The 26,918-nt window shown below is 41.9% G+C and overlaps 1 protein-coding gene across 1 annotated transcript in view; it reads left to right on the top strand.

Moving 5' to 3' along the window:
• BZW2 (basic leucine zipper and W2 domains 2) overlaps positions 1-26,918 on the top strand; it is an 84,316-nt gene that overhangs the window by 23,384 nt on the left and 34,014 nt on the right. The window contains exons 2-3 of the mRNA XM_044294445.1: positions 1,784-1,848; positions 25,326-25,502. Coding sequence (XP_044150380.1) covers positions 1,791-1,848; positions 25,326-25,502 — 235 coding nt within the window. The 5' untranslated portion in view covers positions 1,784-1,790. The remainder of the gene's footprint in view (positions 1-1,783; positions 1,849-25,325; positions 25,503-26,918) is intronic.

Raw genomic sequence — 26,918 nt, 5'->3', positions numbered from 1 at the left:
GCCCTGCTTCAAAGCCCGAATTAAGAAAAATTGCGGAGTCCGCACACCTTAATATAGTAGTGGGTGCTCGTAGAGGACGTCAGTCGTAGAATATATAATGATAATCCACGGCACACCGATCTCTTTTGATTTGCAAAATTTATTATAGGTGCAAAAAATTATTCACAGGTTTCGTCAATATATGACTAGTTGCGCCATGATTGTAATATAAGAAAAACAAATCACATATATTTGTGGGCCATGATAATTCCCGACGTTTCGGTCCTGTCAAAGACCTTTATCAAGGGATCAAGGCCGGTTAATAGACTGCATAGTACGGCGCCCGTACTATGCAGTCTATTAACCGGCCTTGATCCCTTGATAAAGGTCTTTGACAGGACCGAAACGTCGGGAATTATCATGGCCCACAAATATATGTGATTTGTTTTTCTTATATTACAATCATGGCGCAACTAGTCATATATTGACGAAACCTGTGAATAATTTTTTGCACCTATAATAAATTTTGCAAATCAAAAGAGATCGGTGTGCCGTGGATTATCATTATATATTCTACGACTGACGTCCTCTACGAGCACCCACTACTATATTAAGGTGTGCGGACTCCGCAATTTTTCTTAATTCGGGCTTTGAAGCAGGGCACCCTGTGGAGTTCACTACCTCTGCTATCTGACAGCAGATGGCTGGTGTGGGAACATGGCTGACAGTAAATAATAATCCATATTCCTCACAGGTCGGTGTGGGAACATGGCTGACAGTAACTAATAATCCATGGCTGACAGAATAAGGCTCCATTCACACGTCCGTAACGTGTTTTGCGGATCTGCAAAACACGGACAGCGGCAATGTGCATTACGTATTTTGCAGACCGCACATTGCCGGCACTAATAGAATATGCCTATTCTTGTCCGCAATTGCGGACAAGAATAGGACATGTTCTATTTTTTTGGGGAACGGAAAAATAGAAATGAATGGGTCCGCAATTCTGTTCCGCAAAATTCAAAACGAAATTGCGGACGTGTAAATGGACCCTTATAGGAACCAGCCGGGGTCTATGGCCTGGGGGCGGCCCGAGCCCTCCTCACATCCGCCATCCGGGTACATATTGATATGATCTCCCCTATGCTGTATTCAGAGGTCTGAGATTTGCCAAGGTCTTATGCGGTAGGAGATGTGAACCGATCAGGTTTCCTTCTTTGGCGGCCGTCCCTGGCATCGTGGCACAAGTACCATCACACAAAATTAATGGGTTGAACGTGATGTTATCCGTCTAAGTGGTAATCTTCCTGAATTAAAGCGGGAGGCGAGCTCGCCGCGCTCTTCATTGATGTCCTTGGATTACAATGCTGCTCGCTTAAGATGCTGCACACAGATTACTGTGAATACGAAATATGAAGCGGCGGTGCGAGGAGCGGGGCCGAAATGTCTCACGTTCCCGTCTCCCTTCACTGCTTTACATTACATTGGCTTGTATTGATTTTGAGTGGAATCATGTCTTCTACTCTAGTCACATCCAAAGCAGTTAAGAATTTGTCTGGTTTCCTGTTACTACATTGTGGGTGATCGCAGCACAGTTCACCCTGAGCTGATAAACTGCCCATAGAAGGTCCTGGTGGACCATGACTATGGGGTGTGCTGGTGTCCACTCCTGCGGGGCGGGCCAAATCGGCCATGTGGAATTTTATTTTAAAGCAGAGGAAGGGGGAAGCTGGTATCTGGTTCTCTTTTACTGAATTTTTTTTCATATTTTATTAATAGATGTGTTTTGTTTTGATTTTTACAGAAATTTTATGAATAAGCACCAGAAGCCAGTGCTAACGGGCCAGCGGTTTAAAACCAGAAAGAGGGGTAAGTTTCCCACTGTGCAGACCCTGATCTGACTCCTTGGGGTACATTTCTAAATTATTAATTATCGTCTACAAATGCTCGCAGTTTAGGGAATAAGATCAATGAACTTGAGGCTATAATGGCATCTGAGAATATAGATGTAGTGGCTGTTACTGAGACGTGGTTCAATGGGAGTAATGACTGGGATATAACAATACCAGGGTTCTCTCTATACAGGAAATACAGAGAAGGCAAAAAGGGGGAGGGGTGGCCCTGTATGTGAAAGATAGCATAAAATCTAATTTAATACAAGTTAGCGAGAACAATTTAGAGTCAGTTTGGGTTACCTTGCAGCTTGATAATCATAAGGTAACTCGTGTAGGTGTGATATATAGACCACCTAGCCAAGTCAAAGAATTCGATGATCTACTAGTTGAGGAAATAGCTAAAATGACATTGAAGGGGGAAGTTATCATTATGGGAGACTTTAATCTTCCTGATGTAAACTGGAAAACCAAAATAGCTAGTTCTGCCAGGAGTACAGATATTCTAAATTCCCTACTGGGATTATCTCTACAGCAAGTAGTTGAGGAGCCAACCCGGAAGGAGGCCATTTTAGATTTAGTATTCACAAATGGGAATTTGGTATATTATATTACTGTAGGGGAAAGCTTGGGATCTAGTGATCACCAGTCAGTGTGGTTTACTATAAGTACAGTAACTGAGTCACACCACACAAAAACAAAAGTTTTAGATTTTAGAAAAACTGACTTTTCTAAAATTAGATTAGTGGTATACGAGTCCCTATCAGATTGGAACAGTTTCATTGGAGACCAGGAGAAATGGGACTACTTAAAAGTGGCACTATTGAAGGCAACAGAAAATTGCATTAGGCTTGTCAGTAAAAGCAAAAAAATAGGAAGTGGCCTAAATCATTAAAAACAAAAAGATAGCATTTAGGAATTATAAAAAAAAAAAAAAGAGGATGACAGGCAAATTTATAAGATTAGGCAGAGAGAGGCCAAACAAGTTATAAGAGCTTCTAAAGCACAGGCAGAAGAGAAATTAGCTCAGTCAGGGAAAAAAGGCGATAAGACATTCTTCAGATACATAAATGAAAAAAGGAAACTAAAACAAGGAATTACCAAATTAAAAACAAAAGAAGGAAGGTATATGGAAGAAGATAAAGAACTAGCTGACTGCCTCAATGAATACTTCTGTTCAGTCTTTACAAAGGAAAATGAAGGAGAAGGACCTCAGTTAGGAAGGAAGACTAATCAATCTTTTGATGCATGTGTCTTTACAGAGGAAGAGGTTCTAAGTCAGCTGTCTAAAATTACTATAAATAAGTCACAGGGGCCTGATGGGATACACCCAAAGCTATTAAAAGAGCTCAGCGGTGAACTAGCAAAACCATTAACAGATTTATTTAACCAATCACTGGTAACAGGAGTCGTCCCAGAAGATTGGAAATTAGCAAATGTTGTGCCCATTCACAAGAAAGGTAGTAGGGAGGAATAGGGCAACTATAGGCCAGTAAGCCTGACATCAATAGTGGGGAAATTAATGGAAACCATACTTAAGGAGAGGATTGTGGAACATCTAAAATCCCATGGATTGAAAGATGAAAAACAGCATGGGTTTACTTCAGGGAGATCATGTCAAACTAATCTTATTGATTTTTTTGATTGGGTGACTAAAATAATAGATGGCGGAGGTGCAGTAGACATCGCTTATCTAGACCTTAGTAAGGCTTTTGATACTGTCCCACATAGAAGGCTTATCAATAAAGTGCAGTCTTTGGGCTTGGACTCCCATATTGTTGAATGGATTAGGCAGTGGCTGAAGGACAGATAACAGAGGGTTGTAGTCAATGGAGAATATTCAGACCATGGTCTTGTTACCAGTGGGGACCTCAGGGATCTGTTCTGGGACCCATATTGTTTAATATCTTTATCAGCAAAATTGCAGAAGGCCTCGATGGTAAGGTGTGTCTTTTTGCTGATGACAAAAAGATTTGTAACAGGGTTGATGTTCCTGGAGGGAAACGCCAAATGGAAAAGGATTTAGGAAACCTAGAAGAATGGTCAAAAATCTGGAAACTAAAATCTAATGTTGATAAGTGCAAGATAATGCACCTGGGGCGTAAAAACCCAAGAGCAGAATATAAAATCAGTGATACAGTCCTAACCTCAGTATCTGAGGAAAGGGATTTAGGGGTCATTATTTCAGAAGACATAAAGTTAGGCAGACAATGTCACAGAGCAGCAGGAGATGCTAGCAGAATGCTGGGTGTATAGGGAGAGGCATTACCAGTAGACAGAGGGAGGCGTTCATGCCGCTCTACAGAGCACTAGTGAGACCTCATCTGGAGTATTGTGCTCAGTACTGGAGACCATATCTCCAGAAGGATATTGATACTTTGGAGAGAGTTCAGAGAAGAGCTACTAAACAGGTACATGGATTGCAGGATAAAACTTACCAGGAAAGATTAAAGGACCTTAACATGTATAGCTTGGAAGAAAGACGAGACAGAGGGGATAGGATAGAAACTGCTAAATACATAAAGGGAGTCAACAAGGTAAAAGAGGAGAGAATATTTAAAAGAAGAAAAACTGCTACAAGAGGACATAGTTTTAAATTAGAGGAGCAAAGGTTTAAAAGTAATATCAGGAAGTATTACTTTACTGAGAGAGTAGTGGATGCATGGAATAGCCTTCCTGCAGAAGTGGCAGCTGCAAATACAGTGGAGGAGTCTAAGCATGCATGGGATAGGCATAAGGCCATCCTTCATATAAGATGGGGCCAGGGGCTATCCATAGTACTTAGTATATTGGGCAGACTAGATGGGCCAAATGGTTCTTATCTGCCGACACATTCAATGTTTCTATGTTTCTATGTCCAGCGGTATTAAAGGGGTTGTGTCCCAAAAATATTTAACATTTTTCAAACCTGCACCCAGATCTGAATACTTTTGAAATTGCAATGAATTAAAAATTCGCTATAGCCACTGAGATATTCAATAAAATGTATCTGTATAGCGCCACCTGCTGTTTGTTCTTTCCTTATTTCTCCATCCACCTCATTAAGGTGGTCGCACGCGCTCAGTATAAATCTGTAACTGCCACCAGCCATACATTTTATTGTGGCAGTTACACAGAAAGCGCTACAGCAGAAAGGACACCCCCTGAGAAAGGGCATGCCCACCCGAGCTGCCAGTTTGAAATGAATCTAGAAGAACAATTGGAGCAATGAATGGGGAGATCTTTGGATCCATGTGAGGTACATGGCTGGTTCTAGCTTTGTTGGAAAATCTGATTTTCATTTTTTACATCAATCATGGCATAATGATTTCGGATTTATGCTCCCATATGGTTTCTTTTGTATATTTTCCTGTTCTTGCCACTAGAGGGCTCTATGTGTGAGGTTTTTATGCAAGTCATTATGCAGAATGCCCTCCAGTGGTGACATTTGATATTTAATTTTTATTTTATTTACTATGTGCGGGGGAAGAGAATAAACACGTACTCCTTCTCAAGGACATTAAGAATTTTCTCCAAATCCTTTATTTTGGTCAATTCCATTGGAAAATATTGTAACAGTATTTTCTTTTTAAGTAATATAGTGACCTGGATTTTGGAAAATTGTTCCTATCTGGATGTCATGAATGGGGTCTCCCATTCAAAAATCTCCTTTTGAGGTAGAGAATCACTCCATAAGAGCAGCTCCCTCATGGGCAATATATGACATGGTCACTGATTTGTGACTGCAGTGATCAGACATGGCGTCAGAATCATCATTTCATTTTTTTATTTTAAAGACTCTGAATTGTCTTTATGAGAAATTCACAGAAGGGACATAACCTTGTTCAAGGGAAATTATAGTAGAACGTGGTAAATATTACTAGGGGTAACAGACCACTATTCTAAAACGTAACCTTTAATTATTCAATAATAAAAGCCAATACACCCATAATACAATGAAAAGAACATAAATCAAAAAGAAATTCAAAACCTAATGCAACATGACTATTCCGGTGGCTTATGATTGTAGGAGGGTAGGCAGACGTCTCATAAGCATTGGGATGGGGCGATGTCCCTGATACTGACCCTATCTCTGCCGCCCTGCCTACAAGCGGAATATCCGCCCCAATAGGGGCGATCCCATGTCTCGTGCCTCCTAATGACCCTAAGGTAACCCTGACACGGGGGAGTATTCCAACTATGTGGAATAGTGGCCCTGAATATGGACCTGGACTAATGTAAGTGCCGAAAAATAACAACCAGATATAATGCCCCAGATGGGGTGACAAGAACCACCCAATACTGTATAATAAAGAAGAAAAAAGGAAATGTGATGTGAAAAGAGATACAACACAAATTAGAAAAAATGTCCTAAAAGATGTCCGTCCGACGTCATCGGTACCACATGACACCGCTGCCGATCATGTGACCGCGCCGGCCGGCTGAGCGAGCCGTACTGTACAAGTGGGGCTGTACTGTGCGCCGACAGTGGTATGGGGACTTAACAATAGGTATCGCGATCCATAAATAATAGTTTCATGGGAAAGATATCCGCAAGTTTTATTACGGGTAAAGTGTGGTCTCTTATGCTGATCATCTGACTTGGCAAACGATCATGTGATCCAGCCAACTTGCAAACATAGCCGTATTTAAACGAACCGGAGCTATGCGGTGGATAATTACAGAACAGGGAGGGAGGGAAATATTCCCTGTATTTCACAGGTACCGGAGGTGTTAAGAGGCCGCACATCAATACTGATAAATGTGTCGATAAGGTAGCCACAAACTGATCAACTCCACATAACCTATATAGGGGGGATTAGCTACATTACATTGGGGACCTATAGGAAAGGTTAGACTCCTAACAACAATACATTAAGGTATATATGATGAAAAGATAAATGAATCCCCAATTACTAAAATAAGGGAGGCCATTTATAGGAAACACGCAAATTCAATACATTCATTAAGTCCAAAGGGTGCGACGGTGTTGAGCGTAAAAATCCATCCGACTCTTTTTGTTTTAGAAGTTTGTCCATATCACCACCCCTATTGGATGGTCTAAGTACTTCTATCATAGAAAAGTGAGCAACCTTAAAATTCCCAGCATGTCTCGCCCATACATGTCTAGAGATGGGTTTGTCTCGTCTATTCCGGATGTCGCCAATGTGTTCAAGGATTCTTTTCTAGAAAATACTTTTGGTTTTGCCTACGTATTTTAGCCCACAGTCGCATTGAGCCAAATATACTACTCCCGGAGAGTTGCAATTTGCGGGTGTAGAACTCTTTATCTTCGGAACTGTTTTTAAACGTCTTCCCTAAGGATATAAACATGCACGCCTTGCATTTACCGCACCTGAAAGTACCCACTTTCCTATGTGATAGCCACGTATTCATTTCTGGAGGGTCCAGATGACTATGGACTAAAGTGTCTCCTATACTTCGCCCACGTCTATAAGTAATAGCTGGGCTATCAGGGGATACTTCAGTTAAATCAGGGTCTGTCTTGATTAACGACCAATATCGATTCAGAATTTCTCGAACCTGCTGGGACTCTGTATCAAAGGTGCCAATGACCCTAATTGGTTCCTGCGGACTCGTTCTCATCACTCGTGGCTGTAGTAAAGAGGAACGGTCTCTGGAATGGGCCCAATTCCACGCTTCATGTAAGCATGGACTCGGGGATCCTCTTTGCTTAAAATTATGAAATAGCTTGGATGCCTCTTGTGTGAAGTTATCTGGTTCTGAGCAGTTTCTCCGGACTCTCAGAAATTGTCCTTTAGGGATACCCCTTTTTAGAGGCTCAGGGTGGAAACTATCCCATCGAAAGAGACTATTAGTCGAGGTATTTTTCCGAAAAAGGGTGTTTTTTATGTAAATATTTTTGTCTCTTTCTAGGCGTACATCCAGGAAGGTAATGGCGTTGTGATAGATTTCAGAGGTAAAGAACAAACCTATATGGTTGGAATTTAACCTGTTTAGGACATAGGGCGTACCGGTACGCCCTAATGTCCTGAACCATAAGGACACAGGATGTACCGGTACGTCCTATGTCAAATCATTGAGCAGACACCTTGGCTAAATGCGCGGGGGGTCCCTTGACCCCCCCGTGTCGGCGATCGCCGCAAACCGCAGGTCAATCCAGACCTGCGGTTTGCGGATTTTTATGGTCCGGCGGCGGCGGGCGGTGATGCCATCGGGTCCCCGTGGGGCTGTAGGGGGGACCCGATGGCATGGAAGACAGCACCTTACATCACAAAAAGTACAACAGCAAGCAATCAAAAAGGTGTATGCCCACCAAAATAGTACAAATCTAACCGTCACCTCATCCCGCAAAAAATGAGCCGCTAGCATGTACATTAGTATATTATATGTAGCAATAAATTGATGTTGTGCTGCTTATGCGGGTGCTGTGGGAAGAAGGGGTGCTCTGTGCCTGAGTGCGGCGTCCCGCACGGTCTCTGGCTACAGAGGTCACTTACCCTTCACCCAGCGCTGCTGTCTTCGGTCCTCTGGCGGTGATCAGTTCTCCCTGGGCGGCTATCTTGAATCCAGGAGTCGGCAGCGTATCTTGTGTTGCCAAGGACGCCGGGAGGCGTGGTTCGCGCGTCTGTAGGGTGACGTAGGCTGTCACGTGATCGCAATCTTTCCCGGCTTGTTCTAAATGGTCCCGGCCTATTCTGAGTGATCCTCTAGCTCTGTTACGAGTAGTGGGTATTCCGACAATCCTCTGCTCCTTAAACGCGTTTCGGGACTCTCTCCCTTCATCAGTAAGTTGAGGATTGTAGTGAATACTGGAGTATTTATAGGACAGAGGCAATTGACTCATTTATGAGCTGATTAACTTTTTCAATCATTGCATATATTTTGATCTGATTGTCTTGTTCAAATCTAATATGATAGATTCTAATTTTGCATATTTAGTTTATTACAAAGGTGAACTTTGTGCAAATTGTAAAAATATGAAGAATAATAAATGAATAAAGAATGAATAAATAAATTAAAAATATTGGGATATATGGAAAAGTGTGTCTTATTGAGACAGGTTATTCCTTTGATCGATTTTGCTGGGTATTATAATTCTGTTCTTTAGTACATGGGGTAATAATGATGGTTGTAGGTTCATTGCTTAGGGACCTACCTATAGACAGTGGGTCAGGTAATGATGGCCTATTTAATGAGTATAGGTTGTTGTGGTATGGGGGGGATATTTACTTTCTGGATCTTCACAATTCATAGTGTTTATAGTGTAATAAGGTAATTGTTGTTGTGGTTCTAGGTTTAGTTGATTATTTTGTATAGATTAAGGACTACTTTCTATATTTAGTGGATGAAGATTTTTGTCTGTCTATACTGTGTTGTTAAAGGTTCCCGGTAGTTAATATATAGTAAGATGTGCCCATTCTATAACTGGTCCGTAGGGTAAAAGACCCAATGAATGTCAGGGTTTGTCATCCCTATATATTCAAATGAAGAAGGAAAATGCAGAACTTAGCAAAAATAAGTAGATATAGTGCAGCAAAGGAAAGTGCTCGCTGTGTAAAATGCAGCATAGAGAGGTACTTGCTGTATAGGTGTTGATATTGTAGATTATTTTGTATAGGTTTAAAGCTTATCTGTGTATTTAATGTGGATATGGGTATTTTATATATTTTCTTCTGGTGTTGCTGGTAGATCCTGATGTTCCCTGATTGTAAGTGCACAGTGGGATGTACCTAATATGTCGCTGGTCCGTAGTATAAAGACCCAGCGACTATTCGGGTTTATCATCCCTGTGCATTCCAAAGAGGGTGAGCGTCATATAACATAACACCATCAAGGATGGATAGTGAAGTACAGCATCAATTTATTGCTACATATAATATACTAATGTACATGCTTGCGGCTCTATGAAATTAACTGACATATTGATATAGCAACAAGGCGCATCACTTATCCTCCATCCCATAGCGGTGAATATATAAAAGGAGTCACAAGGCGCATTATTTACCTATTTTTTTCCTATCTAGAGGATATTGCCCCAAAAGAAAAAGACTATCCTACATACGGGGAGATAAGGAGAAAGATGCATTATTCTATCCTCCACTTTGAGGCTACTATTTCATGAAAAGACTATTCTATTTATAAGGACAACTATCCTATATTTTTTACATTCTTCATTTTTACTAGCGCATTGTTTCTTTAGCGCATCATTTATATCTATATATATTTATATATACATTTTATTCGAATATTTTATTATTACAATATCCTCAATACCAGCTGGTGACTATTTAGTGACAACCCACTTATTTCTACATCCATTACTTTTATCCATTAAAAAGGACAGTTAGCAGAATTCAATTCTCCGATACTATTCTTCATACTATATGTTACACCTTTGCCTCATTTTATTGTAACATTATTTTAATATATTATACATCTTACATTCACCATATATACAAATAAATTAATAGATTGACCCAAATCAGAGTGTGCCTGCTTATTCATTTTCTGACTGGGTGAGTCAGTTCTAGCACCTCGATCATTTGCCTGAGTGGTAGAGCCGTCTATTCCATTTTGTTTCTCTTTTTTTTGTTAAAAAAATGAAATAATTGTGTAAAACTTACATAAATAAAATAAAAAAGTATACATATTAGGCATCGCTGCGTCCGTGACAACCTGGTCTATAAAAATACCACATGATCCAACCTGTTAGATGAATGATGTAAATAACAAAAAATGAAAACGGTGCCATATTTCTTGTTACCTTGCCTCACAAAAAGTGTAATATAGAGCAACCAAAAATCATATGTACCCTAAAATAGTACCAACAAAACTGCCACCCTATCCCGTAGTTTCTAAAATGGAGTCACTTTTTTGGAGTTTCTACTCTAGGGGTGCATCAGGGGGGCTTCAAATGGGACATGGTGTCAAAAAACCAGTCCAGCAAAATCTGCCTTCCAAAAACTGTATGGCATTCCTTTCCTTCGGCGCTCTGCCGTGTGCCCGTACAGCAGTTTACGACCACATATGGGGTGTTTCTGTAAACTACAGAATCAGAGCCATAAATATTGAGTTTGGTTTGGCTGTTAACCCTTGCTTTGTAACTGGAAAAAAATTATTAAAATGGAAAATCTGCCAAAAAAGTGAAATTTTTAAATTGTATCTCTATTTTCCATTAATTCTTGTGGAACACCTAAAGGGTTAACAAAGTTTGTAAAATCAGTTTTGAATACCATGAGGGGTGTAGTTTCTAGAATGGGGTCAATTTTGGGTGGTTTCTATTATGTAAGCCTCACAAAGGGACTTCAGATCTGAACTGGTCCTTAAAAAGTGGTTTTTTGAAAATTTTTGAAAAATTTCAAGATTTGCTTCTAAACTTCTAAGCCTTGTAACATTCCCAAGATGATCCAAACATTAAGTCGACATATAGGGAATGCAAAGTAATAACTATTTGTGTAGTTATTACTATGTATTATAGAAGTAGAGAAATGAAAACTTGGAAATTTGCTAATTTTTCCAAATTTCTGGCAAATTTGGTATTTTTTTATAAATAAAAATGAATTTATTTTTTACACCATTTTACCAGTGTCATGAAGTACAATATGTGACGAAAAAACAATCTCAGAACGGCCTGGATAAGTCAAAGCATTTTAAAGTTATCAACCACATAAAGTGACACTGGTCAGATTTGCAAAAAATGGCCGGGTCCTTAAGGTGAAATATGGCTGTATCCTAAAGGGGTTAATATGTCCATAAATTGTTGAAAATCTCTTTCAGTCCCTGACCACAGAAGCAACACATCATCTATGAATCTGGACCAAAGAGATATAGATTTGGTCCAGTGTGTCATAGATTCGGAGAAGACCACAGTGTCCTCCCACCAGCCCAGGAGCAAATTTGCATAAGTTGGTGCACAAGGACTACCCATAGTGGTGCCCCTGAGCTAGTGGTAGAAGTGGTTCTCAAAGATGAAGTAGTTGTGTGTTAGAACAAAATTGAGTAGTTGCAGAACAAATAAGTTATGTTGATGCATATCCTTAGACCTAGAGTCCATTTCAGAGCATCTCTTTTTGTCCGATGTAGCAAAAATCTTATGTCATCGGAGTTTCCTCGTGAAGAGATGTAGATCTTTGATACATTCAAAGCAGTTGAATCGTGTGGTTGGCACAAAGGTGAGCCCCCTTCTCAATAAAGACAGTTCGTTGTTTGACAAAACCATCCCTGACAGATTTATTATAAGGGTATTATCAAGAGGTAGTGTGGTCATTTTTTGTTGTTGGGGTTGTTGTCGGTCCCTCAACGCATAGGTGTTTGGTGGAGTTTGGCCTAAAAAAGTTGGGGGGTTTGGTATGGGTAATGCAGACAAGCCAGAGGGTCCAGATGAACAACCATCCTGGTCCGATTGTTCCTGAGTTTTTTCGGTCCTCATTCTGTCTCCCATCCCACCCGTATTTTGTGGGCCCCATCGTTTAGATGGATATGATCCTGTGTAATGATCATCCCTCCAGTTAGATCTAGAGCCCGGGTACCTATAACGTCCCCTGGTTCGACCCCCTCTTCCTCCAGTTGGTTCTTGGATTTAGATATTGTGGTCGGTATGGGATCGATTCTGGGTCTGAACTTTCCGCCTCTGAAGCCGACGTTTCCGTGATTGAACCCCTTTGACCCACACCTATATTTGTATATGCAGTATTATTCCTAAACTCCGTTAGGTCTTTAGTAAATTGTCTGTGTTTCCTTTCAACTAATGTTGTTCTAAATTTTTCAATGTTGTTTTGCAACTCGAGTTCCTTTTTGGGAAACTCTGTGTGGTCTTTACATATTAATGCTGTCTCTGTCAGGGCTGCCTTACGTTTCTTTAGCTGTTCAATATTAATTTTCTCCTGGTCTAATAGCAGAAATCTTAAGGAGCTAGCTGTAGCCTCAGTCTCCCATTTCGATAATAATTCAGTAGTACTGATACGTGCTGCTGGACGTATATAAATCCGTAGACCATCTAAGGATTGAATCTCCCACCAATATTTTAATATATTCTTTATGTATATCGTATAAATCCCTAAAGGTGGTTTTGATAGAGGGGCTAATTATGTTGGATAAAGTAAGCTCCTTATCTGAAAAGATCTCACTAGCTTCCAATAGCCATCTATCTTCATTTGTTTGCGTGCTCAAAAAGCCGGCCATCCCAAGATAAAACACTTACTGATACTGTATACGGTAATCTTAGCTTGAGAGATTAGAAATTCACAGAAGGGACATAACCCTGTCCAAGGGGAATTATAGTAGAATGTGACACGATGGATTTACTAAAACGAATTGAAGGGATCACCATAGAACCAGATAGTTGGTTTGCCTTCATCGATGTAGAGGCGCACTACACTTTAATTCCTCACAATAAGGGTCTAGCAGCAGTCAAATATTTTCTAGACTCTAGGTCTAAGGATATGCATCAACATAACTTATTTGTTCTGCAACTACTCAATTTTGTTCTAACACACAACTACTTCATCTTTAAGGACCACTTCTACCACCAGCTCAGGGGCCTCGCTATGGGTAGCCCTTGTGTACCAACTTATGCAAATTTGCTCCTGGGCTGGTGGGAGGACACTGTGGTCTTCTCCGAATCTATGACACACTGGACCAAATATATATCTCTTTGGTCCAGATTCATAGATGGTGTGTTGCTTCTGTGGAAAGAGATTTTCAACAATTCATGGACATTTTAAATTCCAACCATATAGGTTTGTTCTTTACCTCTGAAATCTATCACAACTCCATTACCTTCCTGGAGGTACGCCTAGAAAGAGACGAAAATAATTACATAAAAAACACCCTTTTTCAGAAAAATACCTCGACCTAATAGTCTCTTACGATGGGATAGTTTCCACCCTAAGCCCCTAAAAAGGGGTATCCCTAAAGGACAATTTTTGAGAGTCCGGAGATACTGCTCAGAATCAGATAACTTCACACAAGAGGCATCCAAGCTATTTCATCGCTTTAAACAAAGAGGATACCCGAGTCCATGCTTACATGAAGCGTGGAATTGGGCCAATTCCAGAGACCGTTCCTCTTTACTATAGCCACGAGTGATGAGGACGAGTCCGCAGGAACCAATTAGGGTCATTGGCACCTTTGATACAGAGGCCCAGCAGGTTTGAGAAATTCTGAATCGATATTGGTCGTTAGTTAATCAAGACAGACCCTGATTTAACCGAAGTATTACCTGATAGCCCAGCTATTACTTATAGACGTGGGCGAAGTATAGGAGACACTTTAGTCCATAGTCATCTGGACCCTCCAGAAATCAATACGTGGCTATCAAATAGGAAAGTGGGTACTTTCAGGTGCGGTAAATGCAAGGTGTGCATGTTTATATCCTTAGGGAAGACGTTTAAAAACAGTTCCGAAGATAAAGAGTTCTACACCCGCAAATTGCAACACTCCGGGAGTAGTATATTTGGCTCAATCCGACTGCGGGCTAAAATACGTAGGCAAAACGAAAAGTATTTTCAAGAAAAGAATCCTTGAACACATTGGCGACATCCGGAATAGACGAGACAAACCCATCTCTAGACATGTATGGGCGAGTCATGCTGGGAATTTTAAGGTTGCTCACTTTTCTACGATAGAAGTACTTAGACCATCCAATAGGGGTGGTGATATGGACAAACTTCTAAAACAAAAAGAGTCCGGGTGGATTTTTACGCTCAACACCGTTGCACCCTCTGGACTAAATGAATGTATTGAATTTGCGTGTTTCCTATAAATGGCCTCCCTTATTTTAGTAATTGGGGATTAATTTATCTTTTCATCATATATACCTTAGGGCTCTTTCACACCTGCGTTATTGTCTTCCGGCATAGAGTTCAGTCGTCGGGGCTCTATGCCGGAAGAATCCTGATCAGGATTATCCTAATGCATTCTGAATGGACTGAAATCCGTTCAGGATGCATCAGGATGTCTTCAGTTCCGGAACGGAACGTTTTTTGGCCGGAGAAAATACCGCAGCATGCTGCGCTTTTTGCTCCGGCCAAAAAAACTGAAGACTTCAAGGCCGGATCCGGAATGAATGCCCATTGAAAGGCATTGATCCGGATCCGGCCTTAAGCTAAACGTCGTTTCGGAGCATTGCCGGATACGACGTTTAGCTTTTTTAGAGTGGTTACCATGGCTGCCGGGACGCTAAAGTCCTGGCAGCCATGGTAAAGTGTAGCGGGGAGCGGGGGAGCAGCATACTTACCATCCGTGCGGCTCCCGGGGCGCTCCAGAGTGACGTCAGGGCGCCCCAGGCGCATAGATGACGTGATCGCATGGCACGTCATCCATGCGCATGGGGCGCTCTGACGTCACTCTGGAGCGCCCCGGGAGCCGCAAGGATGGTAAGTATACCGCTCCCCCGCTCCTACTATGTCTTTAATAGTGTCCTGGGTGCCATAGTAACACTGAAAGCATTTTGAAGACGGATCCGTCTTCAAATGCTTTCAGTACACTTGCGTTTTTCCGGATCCGGCGTGTAATTCCGGCAAGTGGAGTACACGCCGGATCCGCACAATGCAAGTGTGAAAGAGGCCTTAATGTATTGTTGTTAGGAGTCTAACCTTTCCTATAGGTCCCCAATGTAATGTAGCTAATCCCCCCTATATAGGTTATGTGGAGTTGATCAGTTTGTGGCTACCTTATTGACACATTTATCAGTATTGATGTGCGGCCTCTTATCACCTCCGGTACCTGTGAAATATAGGGAATATTTCCCTCCCTCCCCGTTCTGTAATTATCCACCGCATAGCTCCGGTTCATAAAATGTGTCGGCAGATAAGAACCATTTGGCCCATCTAGTCTGCCCAATATACTAAATACTATGAATAGCCCCTGGCCCCATCTTATATGAAGGATGGCCTTATGCCTATCCCATGCATGCTTAAACTCCTCCACTGTATTTACAGCTACCACTTCTGCAGGAAGGCTATTCCATGCATCCACTACTCTCTCAGTAAAGTAATACTTCCTGATATTACTTTTAAACCTTTGCCCCTCTAATTTAAAACTATGTCCTCTCGTAGCAGTTTTTCTTCTTTTAAATATTCTCTCCTCTTTTACCTTGTTGATTCCATTTATGTATTTAAAAGTTTCTATCATATCCCCTCTGTCTCGTCTTTCTTCCAAGCTATACATGTTAAGTTCCTTTAATCTTTCCTGGTAAGTTTTATCCTGCAATCCATGCACCAGTTTAGTAGCTCTTCTCTAAACTCTCTCCAAAGTATCAATATCCTTCTGGAGATATGGCCTCCAGTACTGCGCACAATACTCCAGATGAGGTCTCACTAGTGCTCTGTAGAGCAGCATGAGCGCCTCCCTCTGTCTACTGGTAATGCCTCTCCCTATACACCCAAGCATTCTGCTAGCATTTCCTGCTGCTCTATGACATTGTCTGCCTACCTTTAAGTCTTCTGAAATTTTATATTCTGCTCTTGGGTTTTTACACCAGGTGCATTATCTTGCACTTATCAACATTGAATTTTAGTTGCCAGATTTTTTACCATTCCTCTAGTTTTCCTAAGTCCTTTTCCATTTGGTGTATTCCTCCAGGAACATCAACCCTGTTACAAATCTTTGTGTCATCAGCAAAAAGACACACCTTACCATCGAGGCCTTCTGCAATTTCGCTGATAAAGATATTAAACAATATGGGTCCCAGAACAGATCCCTGAGGTACCCCACTGGTAACAAGATCTTGGTCTGAATATACTCCATTGACTACAACCCTCTGTTGCCTGTCCCTCAGCCACTGCCTAATCCATTCAACAATATGGGAGTCCAAGCTCAAAGACTGCACTTTATTGATAAGCCTTCTATGTGGGACAGTATCAAAAGCCTTACTAAAGTCTAAATAAGCGATGTCTACTGCACCTCCGCCATCTATTATTTTAGTCACCCAATCAAAAAAATCAATAAGATTAGTTTGACATGATCTCCCTGAAGTAAACCCATGCTGTTTTTCATCTTTCAATCCATGGGATTTTAGATGTTCCACAATCCTCTCCTTAAGTATGGTTTCCATTAATTTCCCCACTATTGATGTCAGGCTTACTGGCCTATAGTTGCCCGATTCCTCCCTACTACCTTTCTTGTGAATGGGCACAACATTTGCTAATTTCCAATCTTCTGGGACAACTCCTGTTGCCAGTGATTGGTTAAATAAATCTGTTAATGGTTTTGCTAGTTCACCGCTGAGCTCTTTTAATAGCTTTGGGTGTATCCCATCAGGCCCCTGTGACTTATTTGTAGTAATTTTAGACAGCTGACTTAGAACCTCTTCCTCTGTAAAGACACATGCATCAAAAGATTCATTAGTCTTCTTTCCTAACTGAGGTCCTTCTCCCTTATTTTCCTTTGTAAAAACTGAATAGAAGTCTTCATTGAGGCAGTCAGCTAGTTCTTTATCTTCTTCCATATACCTTCCTTCTTTTGTTTTTAACTTGGTAATTCCTTGTTTTAGTTTCCTTTTTTCATTTATGTATCTGAAGAATGTCTTATCGCCTTTTTCCCCTGACTGAGCTAATTTCTCTTCTGCCTGTGCTTTAGAAGCTCTTATAACTTGTTTGGCCTCTCTCTGCCTAATCTTATAAATTTGTCTGTCATCCTCAGTTTTTTTTTTTTTATAATTCCTAAATGCTATCTTTTTGTTTTTAATGATTTTGGCCACTTCTGCTGAGTACCACAGTGGTCTCTTCCTTTTTTTGCTTTTACTGACAAGCCTAATGCAATTTTCTGTTGCCTTCAATAGTGCCACGTTTAAATACGGCTATGTTTGCAAGTTGGCTGGATCACGTGATCGTTTGCCAAGTCAGGTGATCAGCATAAGAGACCACACTTAACCCGTAATAAAACTTGCGGATATCTTTCCCACGAAACTATTATATATGGATCGTGTGAAGATATGCGTATTGTGTGGCCTGTAATTGTACCATGTAATTTGTCTATTGGGTAATTTTCGTGGGTTTATTGTCTGGAGATAGGTAATTTATACAGTGACTGGACTAATTGTCTCCAGGCAAACAAAGGGAGAAACCAAACTGTAACGCATGTACTATTGGTTGTTTCTTGCCTCCCCCGGGGAAGGCCCCCCCTTTTCAGGGGGTACAGTATAAATACAAGTTTGGGTCAATAAAATGAGAGTCTTCTTACACCCTTCATCACGTTTCAGCTGTTGTTTGGGTACCTGTGATGTGTGTGGGAGTGATACCGCTGAGATTGCTGGCGGTTACACTTTGGGAATCTACCGAACCAGCACCAAACGGAGGGCTATACTCACTGCGTGCTTCTCCGTTCAGGTAAACCAGACGAACCAGACGCTACTACTAACGGGGTTCGTTACAGATCGCGATACCTATTGTTAAGTCCCCATACCACTGTCGGCGCACAGTACAGCCCCACTTGTACAGTACGGCTCGCTCAGCCGGCCGGCACGGTCACATGATCGGCAGCGGAGTCATGTGGTGCCGATGACGTCAGACGGACATCCTTTAGGACATTTTTTCTAATTTGTGTTGTATCTCTTTTCACATCACATTTTCTTTTTTCTTCTTTATTATACAGCATTTGGTGGTTCTTGTCACCCCATCTGGGGCATTATATCTGGTTGTTATTTTTCGGCACTTACATTAGTCCAGGTCCATATTTAGGGCCACTATTCCACATAGTTGGAATACTTCCCCGTGTCAGGGTTACCTTAGGGCCATTAGGAGGCACGAGACACAGGATCGCCCCTATCGGGGCAGCTATTCCGTTTGTAGGCAGGGCGGCAGAGATAGGGTCAGTATCAGGGACATCACCCCATTCCAATGCTTATGAGACGTCTGCCTACCCTCCTACAATCATAAGCCACCGGAATAGTCATGTTGCATTATTTTTTGAATTTCTTTTTGATTTATGTTTTTTTCATTGTATTATGGGTGTATTGGCTTTTATTTTTGAATAATTAAAGGTTACGTTTTAGAATAGTGGTCTTGTCTTCATGAGACAAGCTCTTTGAAGATTGCGCCCTCATGTAGCCTTTTCCCGACAGACTACAAAGTTGCCATAGTCTGAAGTGTTTTCAGATCTGGCTGTTACATTTAGTTACATTTTTATATAGATTTATTTATTGCTTTCATCTTCCCAACAAACCCCCAAACCATCCAGCTCCTGCTGTGCTCTAAAGAAGGAAAGTTTGGGGGGGGGGGGGGGTTTCCTATGTTTTTTGGTGTATGTTATTTGATATGCTTAAAATTTAATTAAAAAAGTAAAAAATTGCCGCCTCTCTCCGGGGCATCCTGTCTGTAGACTTATCCAGTTGTAATGAGCACAGTGAAGTCTAATAACATGAAAAATTATCTTTTAATCCTCTTCTTGGATCTTGTATGCATGCTCCATTCACTTTGGTGGGAGTTCCAAAAACAACTGAGAAAGTGTGCATGCTGGGAGTTATAGTTTCTCAACAGCTGGAGTGGCAGAGGTGGCTGGCCTTTGCCCTAGATGCAATGTTGGTACTTCTACTGGTGACTAGCTATCTAAGCACCTTCCGACATGTGCTGTGAATGAACGTCACATGTGGGGCCCCTAAAGATGTTAAGCAGGTGCTGTAGACCCCGGGTACCTGCTGTTCTCTCCAGTAGAAACCTGAAGGTAAAGTCTGTGTTCGGCAATAACGCTAAACATGGACTTAAACTCTTCACATTCAGTGGTCAATTGTGACAATGGTATATGAGAGGGGTTTCTCTGGAAGCACAGTGATCCTGAGGCCCAAAGGGCTCCCCAGGGCCAAGATTGAGGGAGCTGTTCAGGTGCTTTGGCAGCCTCGGTCTAGAAGCCATCTGTCAGCAGATTTGTGCCTATGACACTGGCTGACCTATTATATGAGCGCTTGGCAGCTGAAGGTATCTGTGTTGGTCCGATGTCCATATGTGCCCACATTGCTCACAAAAATGCTGTTTTATTATATGTAACAGAGAGTAGAGGAGCAATGGGGGCGTTGCTGTTACACCTAGAGGCTCTGCTCTCTCTGCAACTACCGCACCCTCTGCACTTTGACAGGACCAGGCAGTGAAAATGTGATCACACCTGGCCCTGTCAATCACAGTAGATAGGGTGCGGCAATTGTATAGAGAGCAGTCTCTCTAGGTGTAATGGTAACGCCCCCGTTGCTCCTAGAGACTCATTTGCATATATTAAAACATCAATTTTCTCATCAATGCGGGCACATATGAACATGGGACCAACACAGATGCCTTCAGCTGCCAAGTGCACATGTTAACAGGTCAGCCAGTGTGATGGGGACAAAACTGCTGACAGATGCCCTTTAAGAAACATAGACTGCAATGCTGATTCTTTGCAGTCTATGGGAGAAGCAATCATTTGATCGCATGTTCAAGTTCCTAGGGGGACTTAAAAAATTGTAAAATAAAGTAAAAATAATTTTTCAAAATATAAAATTCAAATCACCCCCTTTTCCACATATTAAAAATAAATATAAATAAACAAAATCATCATAGGTATCAACATGTCCCAAAACACCTGTACTATTAAAATATAAATATATTTATCCTGTACCGTGAATGGCATAATGGAAAACAATATCAAAATGGCCGACTCCACTTTTTTTTTTCTGCTCACCTACCAAAAAATATTGAATAAAAAGTGATCAAAAAGTAATACACACCCCAAAATAGTTTAAAAAAACACTACAGATCACCCCACAAAAAATGAGCATTCACACAGCTCCATAGCCGTAACTATAAAAAAAAAAGCTATGGGAGTCAAAATGTAGTTTTTTTTTTTATTAGATCGATTCATCTATTTTGTAAGCCATTTTGTGCATGCATGTCCATTGTGAAAGCGCTCACTCATCTCTATAGTCCTCAGGACAGCGATACAAATGTCTGTGCTGCGGCAGACGGCAGGGGAGGGAGAGGTGTGTCCCCTTCCTGTTCCTCATCGCGCCACCTGAGCCAGAGAGGGACACAGGCCGGAAGAGGCCTGCATCGCATCCTGGAGGGGGTAAGTATAAGTTTTTTTTATTTTTATATATATGTACAAATTACAATACTGGCACATAAGTGGGGCTACTGGCACAGACATAAGGGGGACTACTGGCACATAAGGGGCTACTGGCACATTATAGGGGGGCTGCTGGCACATAAGGGGGGCTACTGGCACATAGGGGAACTATTGGTACATAAGGGGGGCTACTGGCACATAAGGGGGGCTACTGGCACATAAGGGGGGCTGCTGGAACATAAGGGGGCTGCTGGCACATAAGGGGGGCTACTGGCACATAAGGGCATCAGGGGGGCTACTGGCACATGATAGGGGGGGACTACTGGCATATAAGGGGGGCTACAGGCACAAAAGGGGAGCTTCTGGCACATAAGGGGGGCTACTGGCACATAAGGGGGGCTACTGGCACATAATGGGAAGCTACTTGCACATAAGGGGGACTACTGGCACATAAGGGGGACTACTGGCACATAAGGGGCTACTGGCACATAAGGGGGGCTACTGGCACATAAGGGGGGCTACTGGCACATAAGGGGAGCTACTGGCACATAAGGGGGGGGGCTACTGGCACATAAGGGGGGACTGCTGGCACATAAGGGGGCTACTGGCACATGATAGGGGGGACTACTGGCACATAAGAGGGGCTACTGGCACATAAGGGGAGCTACTGGCACATAAGGGGGGGCTACTGGCACATAAGGGGGCTACTGGCATAAGGGGGCTACTGGCACATGATAGGAGGCTACTGGCACATAAGGGGGGCTACTGGCAATAAGGGGGGCTACTGGCACATAAGGGAGGCTACTGGCACTTGATAAGGGGGCTACTGGCACATGATGGGGGGGCACTCTGGCTACTGGCACATGATGGTGGGGGGGATCTTATTACTGGCACATGATTGGGGCACATCTTACTGGCACATGATTAGGGGGCATCTATTTGGGGACTTATTACTGGCACATTATTGTGTAATATACAGTATACCTCTACACTGTGCCCCACAATATACAGTATACCTCTACACTGTGCCCCACAATATACAGTATACCTCTACACTGTGCCCCACAATATACAGTATACCTCTACACTGTGCCCCACAATATACAGTATACCTCTACACTGTGCCAAACAATGTACAGTATACCGCTACACTGTGCCACACAATATACAGTATACCTCTACACTGTGCCACACAATATACAGTATACCTCTACACTGTGCCACACAATATACAGTATACCTTTACACTGTGCCCCACAATATACAGTATACCTCTACACTGTGCCACACAATATACAGTATACCTCTACACTGTGCCACACAATATACAGTATACCTCTACATTGTGCCACACAATATACAGTATACCTCTACACTGTGCCACACAATATACAGTATACCTCTACATTGTGCCACACAATATACAGTATACCTCTACACTGTGCCACACAATATACAGTATACCGCTACACTGTGCCACACAATATACAGTATACCGCTACACTGTGCCCCACAATATACAGTATACCTCTACATTGTGCCATACAATATACAGTATACCTCTACACTGTGCCCCCACAATATACAGTATACCTCTACACTGTGCCCCACAATATCAGTATACCGCTACACTGTGCCCCACAATATACAGTATACCTCTACACTGTGCCACAACAATATACAGTATACCTCTACACTGTGCCCCACAATATACAGTATACCTCTACACTGTGCCCACAATATACAAGTAATAACCTCTACACTGTGCCCCACAATATACAGTATACCTCTACACTGTGCCACACATATACAGTATACATCTACACTGCCCCACAATATACAGTATACCTCTACACTGGCCCCACAATATACGTATACCTCTACACTGTGCCCCACAATATACGTATACCTCTACACTGTGCCCCACAATATACAGTATACCTCTACACTGTGCCCCACAATATACAGTATACCTCTACACTGTGCCCCACAATATACAGTATACCTCTACACTGTGCCCCACAATATACAGTGTACCTCTACACTGTGCCCCACAATATACAGTAACCTCTACACTGTGCCCCACAATATACAGTATACCTCTACACTGTGCCCCACAATATACAGTATACCTCTACACTGTGCCCCACAATATACAGTATACCTCTACACTGTGCCCCACAATATACAGTATACTGCTACACTTGCCACACAATATACAGTATACCTCTACACTGTGCCCCAAAATATACAGTATACCTCTACACTGTGCCCCACAATATACAGTGTACCTCTACACTGTGCCCCACAATATACTGTATACCTCTACACTGTGCCCCACAATATACAGTATACCTCTACACTGTGCCACACAATATACAGTATACCTCTACACTGTGCCACACAATATACAGTATACCTCTACACTGTGCCCCACAATATACAGTATACCGCTACACTGTGCCACACAATATACAGTATACCTCTACACTGTGCCCCACAATATACAGTATACCGCTACACTGTGCCCCACAATATACAGTATACCTCTACACTGTGCCTCACAATATACAGTATACCTCTACACTGTGCCCCACAATATACAGTATACCTCTACACTGTGCCTCACAATATACAGTATACCTCTACACTGTGCCCCACAATATACAGTATACCTCTACACTGTGCCACACAATATACAGTATACCTCTACACTGTGCCCAACAATATACAGTATACCTCTACACTGTGCCACCACAATATACAGTATACTGCTACACTGTGCCCCACAATATACAGTATACCTCTACACTGTGCCCACAATATACAGTATACCTCTACACTGTGCCCCACAATATACAGTATACCTCTACACTGTGCCCCACAATATACAGTATACCTCTACACTGTGCCACACAATATACAGTATACCTCTACACTGTGCCACACAATATACAGTATACCTCTACACTGTGCCCCACAATATACAGTATACCTCTACACTGTGCCCCACAATATACAGTATACGCTACACTGTGCCACACAATATACAGTATACCTCTACACTGTGCCACACAATATACAGTATACCTCTACACTGTGCCACACAATATACAGTATACCGCTACACTGTGCCCCACAATATACAGTATACCTCTACACTGTGCCCCACAATATACAGTATACCTCTACACTGTGCCTCACAATATACAGTATACCTCTACACTGTGCCACACAATATACAGTATACCGCTACACTGTGCCACACAATATACAGTATACCGCTACACTGTGCCCACAATATACAGTATACCTCTACACTGTGCCTCACAATATACAGTATACCTCTACACTGTGCCCCACAATATACTGTATACCTCTACACTGTGCCCCACAATATACAGTATACCTCTACACTGTGCCACACAATATACAGTATACCGCTACACTGTGCCACACAATATACAGTATACCTCTACACTGTGCCCCACAATATACAGTATACCTCTACACTGTGCCCCACAATATACAGTATACCTCTACACGTGCCCCACAATATACAGTATACCTCTACACTGTGCCCCACAATATACAGTATACCGCTACACTGTGCCCCACAATATACAGTATACCTCTACACTGTGCCCACAATATACAGTATACCTCTACACTGTGCCACACAACATACAGTATACCGCTACACTGTGCCACACAATATACAGTATACCTCTACACTGTGCCCCACAATATACAGTATACCTGTACACTGTGTAGGGGTTATACTGTTTATTGTACAGCTTGCACAGAGGTTATATTGTCCGGCATGGTGTAATCTCCATACATTTTATGTACAGTATACAGTAATCCGCCATCTATGCTTTGAATCTGGTTTTATATGTTACTTGGTTTTTGTACATTTACTTGCGTGTGCTAGGTGAGACCTGCTGTGATTGGGTTTTAGTTAGTTATTAAATGCTAACATGACAGTTTTTTGGTTTTGCACATTATTGATGATTGTATTTCATGACTACTCTTCTAAGGGTATTGCCTTCCTTTATACTGTAGTTCTCCTGCACCGCTCTGCCTGACACTTTTAGCAGTAATTTATGATTTTCTTTTGCTCTCAATAAATCTTGTGTTAAGCATAAAAAAAAATATATATATATATATATATATATGGTGAGACGGTTGCAAGTACTCTTCTGATATGATTTCATCGAGCAGTTTTGATGGGGAGGGGAGGGGGGGAGTTTTTTTGACACTCGCCCTGAGAGAAATTTTACCTAGAAACTCCACTGGCCCGGACCTATGGGTCTTCACGAACAGTCTTTGTAGTCTCTTGTGTTTCTTGTTTTCCTCTGCCTCTTCTTAGTTATAACCTACGGGACGTAGAAGAAAAGTCAGATATCTGTCTGGTAATTTATCCACAAACCTTATCTTTCCATGTTTACCCCACAGATGAAAAAGAGAAATTTGAACCTACAGTTTTCCGGGACACCATCATCCAGGGACTTAATGAAGCAGGGAGCGATTTGGAAGCAGTAGCCAAATTTCTTGACACAACAGGATCACGATTGGATTATCGCCGCTATGCTGATACACTGTTTGACATTCTCATAGCCGGGAGCATGCTGGGTAAGAGTCCATTATTGTGTATCTTCTAATTAACTGTGTCATACAGGGGTTGTCTGGGGCCACATTTTTATTTTATTTTTTAGCAAAAATGTACTTTAAAAAAAATTGTATTTAAAATTGAGCCTATTCACCTACTGTGATCCATAAAAAAATGTAAGCATTGCAGCTTCTAGCCACATACTATAATACTGCCTCTATGTACGAGAATATACAGTTGCAAAATAAAGTATGTGAACCCTTTGGAATGATATGGATTTCTGCACAAATTGGTCATAAAATGTGATCTGATCTTCATCTAAGTCACAACAATAGACAATCACAGTCTTCTTAACCTAATAACACACAAATAATTAAATGTTACTGTGTTTTTATTGAACACACCGTGTAACCATTCACAGTGCAGGTGGAAAAAGTATGTGAACCCTTGGATTTAATAACTGGTTGAACCTCCTTTGGCAGCAATAACTTCAACCAAACGTTTCCTGTAGTTGCAGATCAGACGTGCACAACGGTCAGGAGTAATTCTTGACCGATCCTCTTTACAGAACGGTTTCAGTTCAGCAATATTCTTGGGATGTCTGGTGTGAGTCGCTTTCTTGAGGTCCTGTCACAGCATCTCAATCGGGTTGAGGTCAGGACTCTGACTGGTCCACTCCAGAAGGTGTATTTTCTTCTGTTTAAGCCATTCTGTTGTTGATTTACTTCTATGCTTTGGGTCGTTGTCCTGTTGCAACACCCATCTTCTGTTGAGCTTCAGATGGTGGAGATGGTGGACAGATGGCCTTAAGTTCTCCTGCAAAATGTCTTGATAAACTTGGGAATTCATTTTTCCTTCGATGATAGCAATCCGTCCAGGCCCTGACACAGCAAAGCAGCCCCAAACCATGATGCCCCCACCACCATACTTCACAGTTGGGATGCGGTTTTGATGTTGGTGTGCTGTGCCTCATTTTCTCCACACATAGTGTTGTGTGTTTCTTCCAAACAACTCACCTTTGGTTTCATCTGTCCAGAGAATATTTTGCCAGTACTGCTGTGGAACATCCAGGTGCTCTTGTGCAAACTGTAAACGTGCAGCAATGTTTTTTTTGGACAGCAGTGGCTTCCTCTGTGGTATCCTCCCATGAAATCCATTCTTATTTAGTGTTTTACGTATCGTAGATTCGCTAAGAGGGATGTTAGCATATGCCAGAGACTTTTGTAAGTCTTTAGCTGACACTCTAGGATTCTTCTTCACCTCATTGAGCAGTCTGCACTGTGCTCTTGCAGCCATCTTTACAGGACGGCCCCTCCTAGGGAGAGTAGCAGCAGTGCTGAACTTTCTCCATTTATAGACACTTTGTCTTACCGTGGACTGATGAACAGCAAGGTTTTTGGAGATACCTTTATAACCTTTTTCAGCTTTATGCAAGTCAA

Source organism: Bufo gargarizans, chromosome 5, assembly GCF_014858855.1.
Source record: "Bufo gargarizans isolate SCDJY-AF-19 chromosome 5, ASM1485885v1, whole genome shotgun sequence".
NCBI lineage: Eukaryota > Metazoa > Chordata > Amphibia > Anura > Bufonidae > Bufo > Bufo gargarizans.
Note: the sequence above shows the minus strand (reverse complement) of the source record. Positions and strands in the feature narration are given on the sequence as shown.